The sequence below is a fragment of the Chaetura pelagica genome, unplaced genomic scaffold, assembly GCF_000747805.2.
Source record: "Chaetura pelagica isolate M959 unplaced genomic scaffold, ChaPel_1.0 scaffold189, whole genome shotgun sequence".
In the NCBI taxonomy this organism is placed as follows: domain Eukaryota; kingdom Metazoa; phylum Chordata; class Aves; order Apodiformes; family Apodidae; genus Chaetura; species Chaetura pelagica.
The window spans coordinates 3,942,758-3,953,531 of NW_009970716.1; the positions used below are offsets into that span (position 1 = coordinate 3,942,758).

A 10,774-nucleotide genomic window follows, 5' to 3' on the forward strand; every position below is an offset into this window, starting at 1 on the left:
CTTGTATGATTCATTAGTGTTTTAATTAAAGCTGTGTTGTTTAGTTTTCAATCCAGCCAAGTCTCTCTCTTTTTCTCTCTCTCCTTCCCTACCTGGGTTGGGGGGAGGGGGGATCGAGAGCATTGTTGTCGGACCTGAGTCAAACTGTGACAGGTGTTATGAGCTGGTTTAGTGGTTGGGGGTTGTAGGGCAGATGGTTGGACTTAATGATCTTCAAGGTCTTTTCCAACCTGGATGATTCTATGATTCTATGACATGAATTATCAATAGAAGGCTTTGGACTAGAAGCAGTCCTCCACTTACACTGGCAGAGAAGCAAAACATCACAGGAAGGAATGCATCCCTGGAGTCACGTGGAGTGTACTTCACCTTAATCAACATATGCAGATGCAGGTCCCAAGATCATAACTGGATACTTTGCATGTTTAGAAGAGTCTGAGAACTAAGAGTTTTCATAAATAACCACATAGATGGTACTGTATTTTCAGGGAAAATCTCATCTTACATAGTTCTGAACTGTCACCCCACCTACTATGTTTGTGTTTTTAATTGTAAAAAAACGTAAAACCATTGATGTAGGCATAGATTATTATTTTTATTGCTTTTGTTAAAAAGTCAGTGTATGAATTATGGCACTGTGCTGTAAAAATGCAACATTATTGAGTGCTCTAACAGTATGAGGTCCATTATGACAAGATTTTAAACATGAAGCACGAGCTTCAATGTGGATTTCCAAATTAAAGAAAAAGAGCCTAAGAGGAAAATAGATTAATAATAATTGATTTATCTGGATTTTCAATACTAAATGAATACAGAGTAGATTTGCAAGAACCAGACATATTAATGATATGACAGTTAAACAAAGCTTCTACAAATTGAAGAGTAAAGTCTCTCTTTTTTCACCTACAGAGGTATTTGTTCTGCACAGTAGATGAATGTTACAGCTTTCCTATTAAGCTACAACCATAATGTGTCAGAGGGAATTGCATGAGGATAGGAAAAAGCAAATCAAAGCCTTTTGTACATTGCCAGTCAGAGAAAAAAAAAAGTGTGCTTTGAAATTTTAAAAATAAACCCTTCAATTTAAGAAAAAAAATGTAAAATAAACCCCACATCACCATAATGAAACACTGATGTCTATCATCTCTGTGCTTGGCGACTGAAAAAAACTATGGCACTATTCCTAAATCTGAAGCAAACCCAGACAACTGGATATTCATTAATATTATTGCACTTGTAGTAGTGGTGCTTTAACTGGCCTGAAAACTGCTTTCATTGTATTAAGGAAACTGGACATTTTATTCACATATGTAATCTTACTTGAAAGTTGCATTGTAAAAATAATGGTGTCCTAATTCAAACTGCATTGCCCTTTATAATCTGGCACAACATGAAACTCTTGAAATGCCTCCACTACTTCAGAAAATCTTAAAGAATAACATTTCTGAGAGAATAGTTGGGCAGAGAGTAACAAATAAAGGGATGAAATGTTGACAGTGGCATTAGTTTCCCAGTAAAAGGATGTCTTACATCACACAGCACATCAGAAATAAATAAGATTAAGCTTGAAGAGTCTGAATATGAATCCTTGGGTGATGCTGCAAGAGTTGCAGGCTTCACCAAACCAATGTCAGTGTATTTTGTTAAGCATAATGCAGAGTTACTATATACAGTAAGTTTATCAGATAATGCCAACTAACAATACACTAAATTAACGGCTGTTAAACAAAAAAAATGTATTAAACCAGAGTACTTCTAAAAACAGATGGTAACCCTACAATTATGCATAGTTACATATGATGAAGTCCATGTCTCTGGAGTCCAATAGATTGACACCTTCAAGCATCAGGAAGCAGTTTTCTGAAGCGTAAACAACATAATTAACAGAAACCAGTGAAAATACAGGGGAATTACACTGTCAAGTCCAACCACAAAACTCTCTGTAAATGTTACCACTGCATAGCTGCAATGGGGCAGTCATCCATTCAAAGGTTTTACACCACCCTATTTCTTTAAGGGACCTTCTAAAGAATGTGCTATTTAACATGGTGGTGACCTACACACAAACAAAATATGTGACAAATACAGAGCACTTAGGTTTAGAAGCACTTATGGAAGAATCCATGACATCTTTACAGTGCATTGTATATGACTGCATGCACTATTAAGTTTCTTCTGCTTATTATTATATTGCATCTTACTGTTCATAGCATTTCTACATACTATGAAGAAAAAGCCTTCACCCCAAGAAATCAGATTCTCTGATATGGGAAGCCACCAAGCCCATATCTTGCTTTGCTACACTAAGGCATGTACAATGAAGGTGACAATGTCAAACCCCCATGAATCATGACAGAAAGACCCAGTTCTTCCCTTTCTTTCTTGCTCAGCTTCTCTGCTCCATTACAACTGTGAATATCAGTCAGCATCCATGTGTTCTTGTCTAGTAAGTAGAGGCTTCCCATCTGTATCACCAGTCTTTTTCTGCATCTCTTCCACTGCTTTCATCAAAGCTGCTCGCTCCTGCTCAAGAGTGAGGATGGTCTGCTTCAATTTGCCTTCATTGGTCAGTAAAAGCTCTACTGTGGCTTCAAGGTTTTGGATCTTTCCATTAGCCACCTTTGAAAGTAAGAAGAAAGGAGGAAGGGTAGGAAGGAAAAAAATAAGGAAATTAATTAATAACTGAAATCAACTTTAAACTATTTTTTGAGATTCATTAATGCATATAAAATTCTTCCCAAATTGCAGAGATAAAATGCAATTATTAATGTTGTTAGATCACAGCAATATAGTGTTGCCTGTAAAAAGAAACTCCCTCTCTCAACTTGATTACTTCGATTCTGTGATTGGTTCACAATTAAACTCAGACCAGAATGCAAAGTAATGAAATTCGAAAATTATTACATCTATAATTATGTACCAAAGAACTGCAGGTTAAGATAAGCCTCCCTCTATGGGTCAGTTGGGAGACATTTTTGTCCAGGCATATTTATTGAATTCCACATGCTTTGCAAAGCAAAGACAACCCAGCCTGTTAGCTGGATCCTCATTTCATCTCATTTCAATATGGAGTCCAACAAATGCTGGATTTGGAGGCAACGGGGGAGGAGGGAATTTAGTGCCATATGCAAATGGACAACACATCTTGGAAAATTCCAAAGCAGTAGATCATTCAAACTCATAACCTGAGATCTGAAGCTGAGGTACTATGACAAAAGCTGAGATCTGTTTGGAAGTTTCAGCACTGTATAACACTGGGAGATGAGATGGTCTTGGCTTTACAGACAGTATTTGCCTTTCTGATGAACTCACTGTCCTCCATGCAACTATGGTGGGTTTAAAAGTTCAGCCTTTGGGGGCAAAATATTGACAAACCATGACCTGCATTGTTTGGTGATGCATTTTCCTCCCATCAGGAATGGATCACGTTTTACCATAGGAAACAAAGGCTAATAGGCCCACCACCAAGACAAAGGGATTGCTCCAACACTACAGACAGTAAAATTCCCAACTAAGATGTTAGGTGCTGATTTGTCAGCATTCAGGTGGAGAAGAGCTTTGTGAAAAACTGCTTAGGGCTGCAAAGACTTTAGGGGAGGGAGCTGGTGGAAGATCCCCTGATGTAGGTATCTACAGGACATGATATCTTGAATCTCATCCCAGAAGTCCCTCTCCCACATGCTACGTTCAACAATTTCCTTGCCTGTGTGCCTGACGCTTTAAGAAAGCATCTCACAGGAGAGAGCTATTCTTCCTCTGACTTCTCTAAGGCTCATCTCAGAACCTGAAATAGGTTCAGATATCAGAGGATTAGAATTTACAGCTTAAGCAAATTTTTGTTAGAAGAGGCAATCAAAGTCAAAGTTAGCATGGCTAACTTTGGCTAGCTTTAGTTCTGATACAGGACCAATGGCTGAGAAACATGAACTCCTTCCCTCACCTACCACCTTACAAAGTCTACATCTTTAACAATAATTGAGAGGCTTGAAATGTCTCCTTCTTACCCTTGAAGTCCCTTTCTCCATCAATCTAAATGCATGGTGAAAAGTTTTATAACAAATGTCCTGTTATAAAGCAGCCAGAAAGCTGACTTCTTTAACAGTTTAGTGAAAAATAACCCCCACAGAGACCAGCTGTACTGCCTCTGAAAAAGATGCAGACTGCAAAGGCAGCAAGCATATATAAGAAATTATTATTTCACATATTGTCTAAACAACCTGGATAACAATTTAAAAAAATCTTGAAAGAAACAGCAGTAGACATAGACAATGTACCTCATATCTGATCTGTCTCTAAATTGTGACCCTGGCCTTGGCTTTCCCATTCATGATAAACCAGTATCCTCACTGTCATAAAGCAGTGACTGAAAATATAAAAATGAATTTGAGAAAGCACTCTGTGTATTTTTAGTCATCTTCTGCAGCTATGATTTTAATTACAAGAGAAGAGAGAGCATGATGAATCAACTTCTCACTAACTGCAAGCATATGCTCTATCCACCTCCTTCTCAGAATTTCTTCTGCATTTGAAATTTAAAGGCTAAACTAAGTAAAATTGCAAATAGCTATATTTTAAAGTCACTAGACCAAATGCCAGGCTCTCCTGTACCTTGCTGTAGGATGGTATCTTCTGAAAAGGTGGATAAGTTAAGAGTGTTTATGAAATATAAATTGTACCTGCAGCTCTTCCAGGAGATCAAAGTTCTGTTTGCGCAGGCTACTGTTTGCCTTTTCTAATTTATCCAGTCTCTGATTGTCATTTAAAGAAGAATCTATAAGCTCATCTTGAAGCACATGGTATTCAACTTCATAAGCTTGCAACTGCTTAGCAATATCCATTTCAAACACCTGTTGTATATAAAAAGATTATTAAGTGCTGTGCAGATACATAGCTCATTCAATGCTTTACAACCTATGGATCTAGACTACAATATCTGACCTGTGTGTACAAAAGAAGGACTTAATTTTTGGCTCTCACATTTCCCACTCTGGAAATGGCAAGACTGAGGCAGTAGAGTGCAATATATTGTCATGGTCCACTTAACTTTGCCTGACTTCAGCAAAATCACTTACACTAAAGTTTTCAAGAAGTCTAGACTCTGTGGGGTATTTCCCTTTTTAGATTTCAAATTTAATGCATCTCAGTTTTGCCTAAACCCTCCTAGACATACTCAGAATTTGATGTCACCTTGGAACAGTGTGGTCCAAGCCCACGTGCCACATGTAGAAGTGTAAGGCTAAGTAGAATGAAAGCTTTAAATGAAAAACAGTAAACATTGCTAGGTTTACTTATGATTCTACTGTACACCTAGAGAGTGAAAGAAAATTAAATAATCTATCCTTACACTAACACACTTAATGGAAAAATGAAATGTCAAAGCAGATTTCTATTATTGTTAACTATGAATCACTGAAATGAGTGCTCAGTCTCACACATGAATCTTCAGAAAGAAACTTTACTTCAAAAGCAGATAAATTGAGGTGCACAGAGTAACCCAAATGAAAAAAAATGCTATTATTGTATTTTCCTTTTTCTAGGTTTTGGCAAACATCTCCCTACAAATTAATGAGGAAACATGACTCTGATATCCCTGAGCTAGTTATCTCCTCTGAAAGCAGTAAGGAAGGTGGTAAATGAAAAAGGCAAGTGTGCCAATCATAGAACATACTAGAAACAAAAGTTGATTTAAAAATGCATCTAGAAAATCGCCCAAGAATAGATGTTCAAGGGTTATTCTTTATTTTTAAATCTTTTACACTTTATTTCTTTTGGAAATGCGCCAAAAATAAAATTCTATTTTAAATATCTCATGAAATAACAATAATTGCTTCCTATCTTATTTATCTACTTTGTCTACAAAACTTTAACTGTTGGATATGATTAAAGAAAACATCAGTTTATGAATGTGTGTTTATATGTTGTTATACATGCTAAAGACAAAAATAGTTGTACAGCAGCAGAAATATACATACTAAGCATCTAAGTACAGAAAGCTGAAACACAAATTTCATTTCAGTTTGGCTACACATATGGAACTTTCATTTTCTGTTGGTTTGAGAATCTCCAGAGAACACCCACTGTAGAAATTTCAATAAAACAAATGGTGCCATTCAGCATGGCAGAATGTTAGTTCCTCTCATGACCTCTGCCACTTCTAGCCTCTGTGCTCTTGAAAAGGGAGGGAAATCCCTGCTGTCATACCCAGAGTATCAAGTCTGAAAGGGGGGAAATATGAGGAAAATCAAAAGTTTGACTTGAAAATTAGCTAACTGAAGGCATGCTAGGGCATGTAAACCAAAGGCCACGCTGCAGAAGATGTGAGGAGGATGGGGATTAGCCCAGGAGCTCTGTATGGACTGCAGGCCTGGTCAAACAGCTGCTCTTTTCAAAGGCAGCCCTGATCAAAGCGGGAAAACTGCTCTCCCTTCAACCCACTTCTACCTGCCCACTTTACATTTAGAGCAGTGAGAGCTGCCTAAACAGAGTATCTCTCCCTCCTCCGGCTCAAAGCCAATGGCTTTCGGCAGGTGACCTAAGTGGTGCAAGTCTCTGCACAGCTCTGCAGCCCAGCCTTTCAGCCTGGCTGATAACATATTATCTCCTTTGCCCCCTAGAAATCACTTGCTCTCCTTTCCCTCACACAGGCTTTCTACTTCTCCCTTCCTTCCTTTGATAGTAAGCACTAGGAGTTCTCCTGATCCTAATTTGAGCACAAGCCCCTTCGAAGCTTTGCTGCCAGAGGTCAGAAGGAAGCCACTCACAGGCATTCTGCAGTGCACTGTGCTGCTGCCTTTCTTTATCAAGCCACAGGCTTTGCAGATCTCCTTCAGCCCTGGGTAAGTGGCAGGCATTTGCAATTCTGTGCAGTACACCCCCCTTGTTTTGGACCACAAAAGGCCTTCAGAAAAACAGGCTAAAGCGCATCTTCTATTTGCCTGCTGCAAATTAGATGTCAAGCATTAACAGCCATGGTTTCTAAAAAGATAAACCTTATCTGCAATAATCTGTGCTTTTTCAAAAAGTTATTGTCTGGAGCATTCCAATAGGTTAAAAAAGTGTATCAAGGACTCCCAGTTTTTGCTGTCTAGAGTCACTGCTCACTGCAAGTGACTGCCCTGCCCCATGTGCTCCAGACAGGAATACGGTGCTGTTGTAACATTCTGAACCAGCACCACAAAAGCCAGCATAGACAAGTCAACATAGGGAAGTTTCTAATTTCATTAAGTAGGGTCAACATTTGCGAGGCTCTTCTAAGTCAATTTTTGCTTCTGAAATGAGACTTGGAGAGGAAGATTCTTTGGAGACGTAAAAACTAAGATGGCTTTTAGCCCACCTTGTTGTTGTGGGTTTTTTTTGTGGAATACACTGTGTATGGGCTATATCATGGCTGCCAGTAACAGCCATGACACATAATTAAAAAAAAAACACAACTCATTTTCATTAAGGCTTCATAAAGTGATCATAACCAACAAGTAGATGTATGAATGCAAGTTGCATGCTTCAAAAGGTTTTCAACATCTTCATAACTGGTATAAGTTTTTAGCTTGAAGTAACATGATGCACAGTTGTGATTCTTCTGTCAATAACTGGCTAAACAAGCGTTTCTCTGCATACTACTACTATGTTCAGATTGTTTCATACCTGACTAATGGTCTTTTCCATCTGTACCAATCCCAAGTTGGGGAGAGTGCTTTTAATAAAATCAACGATAGTTTCTAGGTTCTCATGTTGCAGAATCAATGGCTTGTGGCTTCCCAAAAGGCTTAAAGCCACTTTAAATATAGCCTCTGATCCTTGAAGTAAGAGCATATCTGTGAAAACAAAGAAAAAACAGAGTACATGAGGCAAGTACATTTTTTTGACAGAAATATTAAAACAGTAAAATATCCAAGGACAATAACTTCTCTTAGGAGCACATCTGGAGACTAGATAAACCCTGTCAGACATATGCTTTTATTACTGTGGCTATGGCTTTAGAAGTTTTGTAGGATCAAGATTATTACTGTGACTAACACAATCAATTATTAATTTGTTAGTAAGTTTTCATTTAAAAAATCCAATTAAAATTTAAGCTAAATACACAATAAACCAGGTGATCAAGTTTGTCAAGTGTTGCCACTTTTTTGTGTTTATAATAGTTTTGTGGGGTTTGAGATGTTCATAGGAACCTAAATTTGAATACAATTATATTTAATACAATAATTAATAATTAATTATTAATAAATATTAAATAAATATAATAATTATATTATGATATTATATATAATAATGCCACTGAAAAATCCTAATGCAACAGGCAAAACTACACCCTAAGACACAACCAAAGACCTGAAGTTCTGGTCTTTTCTCACTCGGTGGAGAAAGCTACAAAATCTCAGTAATACAACATTGAGCTTACAAGGCTGAATGTGCACTTTCCAGCAGCCTCAAGTTTAATGTGCATATGCTTATTTTTAGTATGCATCTCAACCACTTATGTTAATATTCTAATAAGTACCCTGAAATCTTAGTAATACAGCTTAAGTGTTAATACTGCAGGTGGCCCTGCAATGACAGCACATGGCATACATTCAAGCACACTGAAACCACAGCATATAGTGACCTTTCAATGCAACTTCCTCTCTTTTCTTTTTCTTTACAAATTGTCTATGTCTTCATAGAGGAAAGAAACAGAAGACTGCAATGAAATCATCGGAAAAGAAATCCATCTTCACAAACCCATCTGTCCACAGTATAAACAGCTTTGCCCTGCATTTGATTTCCCTGCTACTATAACTCAGAATCTGCTGCTGATTTTATTGAGACACTCACTATAGGCAAAAGCATCGAACACATAAAACAATACTGGTGGAGGTGGAAAAGGAACAGAGGATACTGTTTTCCTAAATATATTTCCTAAATATATTTTTAAGGGCTTTCCTCTTGCTCTTTCCGTCTAGAGTCACTGCTCACTGCAAGTGACTGCCCTGCCCCATGTGCTCCAGACAGGAATACGGTGCTGTTGTAACATTCTGAACCAGCACCACAAAAGCCAGCATAGACAAGTCAACATAGGGAAGTTTCTAATTTCATTAAGTAGGGTCAACATTTGCGAGGCTCTTCTAAGTCAATTTTTGCTTCTGAAATGAGACTTGGAGAGGAAGATTCTTTGGAGACGTAAAAACTAAGATGGCTTTTAGCCCACCTTGTTGTTGTGGGTTTTTTTTGTGGAATACACTGTGTATGGGCTATATCATGGCTGCCAGTAACAGCCATGACACATAATTAAAAAAAAAACACAACTCATTTTCATTAAGGCTTCATAAAGTGATCATAACCAACAAGTAGATGTATGAATGCAAGTTGCATGCTTCAAAAGGTTTTCAACATCTTCATAACTGGTATAAGTTTTTAGCTTGAAGTAACATGATGCACAGTTGTGATTCTTCTGTCAATAACTGGCTAAACAAGCGTTTCTCTGCATACTACTACTATGTTCAGATTGTTTCATACCTGACTAATGGTCTTTTCCATCTGTACCAATCCCAAGTTGGGGAGAGTGCTTTTAATAAAATCAACGATAGTTTCTAGGTTCTCATGTTGCAGAATCAATGGCTTGTGGCTTCCCAAAAGGCTTAAAGCCACTTTAAATATAGCCTCTGATCCTTGAAGTAAGAGCATATCTGTGAAAACAAAGAAAAAACAGAGTACATGAGGCAAGTACATTTTTTTGACAGAAATATTAAAACAGTAAAATATCCAAGGACAATAACTTCTCTTAGGAGCACATCTGGAGACTAGATAAACCCTGTCAGACATATGCTTTTATTACTGTGGCTATGGCTTTAGAAGTTTTGTAGGATCAAGATTATTACTGTGACTAACACAATCAATTATTAATTTGTTAGTAAGTTTTCATTTAAAAAATCCAATTAAAATTTAAGCTAAATACACAATAAACCAGGTGATCAAGTTTGTCAAGTGTTGCCACTTTTTTGTGTTTATAATAGTTTTGTGGGGTTTGAGATGTTCATAGGAACCTAAATTTGAATACAATTATATTGGATACAATAATTAATAATTAATTATTAATAAATATTAAATAAATATAATAATTATATTATTATATTATATATAATAATGCCACTGAAAAATCCTAATGCAACAGGCAAAACTACACCCTAAGACACAACCAAAGACCTGAAGTTCTGGTCTTTTCTCACTCGGTGGAGAAAGCTACAAAATCTCAGTAATACAACATTGAGCTTACAAGGCTGAATGTGCACTTTCCAGCAGCCTCAAGTTTAATGTGCATATGCTTATTTTTAGTATGCATCTCAACCACTTATGTTAATATTCTAATAAGTACCCTGAAATCTTAGTAATACAGCTTAAGTGTTAATACTGCAGGTGGCCCTGCAATGACAGCACATGGCATACATTCAAGCACACTGAAACCACAGCATATAGTGACCTTTCAATGCAACTTCCTCTCTTTTCTTTTTCTTTACAAATTGTCTATGTCTTCATAGAGGAAAGAAACAGAAGACTGCAATGAAATCATCGGAAAAGAAATCCATCTTCACAAACCCATCTGTCCACAGTATAAACAGCTTTGCCCTGCATTTGATTTCCCTGCTACTATAACTCAGAATCTGCTGCTGATTTTATTGAGACACTCACTATAGGCAAAAGCATCGAACACATAAAACAATACTGGTGGAGGTGGAAAAGGAACAGAGGATACTGTTTTCCTAAATATATTTCCTAAATATATTTTTAAGGGCTTTCCTCT

General features: G+C 37.2%; 1 protein-coding gene across 4 annotated transcripts in view; it reads right to left on the minus strand.

The window, feature by feature from the left end:
* Positions 1-576: 576 nt before the first annotated feature.
* Positions 577-10,774, minus strand: part of TBC1D1 (TBC1 (tre-2/USP6, BUB2, cdc16) domain family, member 1) — a 97,114-nt gene continuing 86,916 nt past the window's right edge. For 3 of the 4 annotated variants that reach the window (XM_010006125.1, XM_010006123.1, XM_010006122.1), the window contains 3 exons: positions 9,493-9,662; positions 4,677-4,847; positions 2,248-2,619 (listed from right to left, as the gene is read on the minus strand). In XM_010006125.1, the coding sequence (XP_010004427.1) occupies positions 2,419-2,619; positions 4,677-4,847; positions 9,493-9,662 (542 nt within the window). In that variant the 3' untranslated portion in view covers positions 2,248-2,418. Of the gene's footprint in view, positions 2,620-4,676; positions 4,848-9,492; positions 9,663-10,774 lie in introns of all 4 variants that reach the window. The other variant, XM_010006124.1, reaches the window with a different exon arrangement.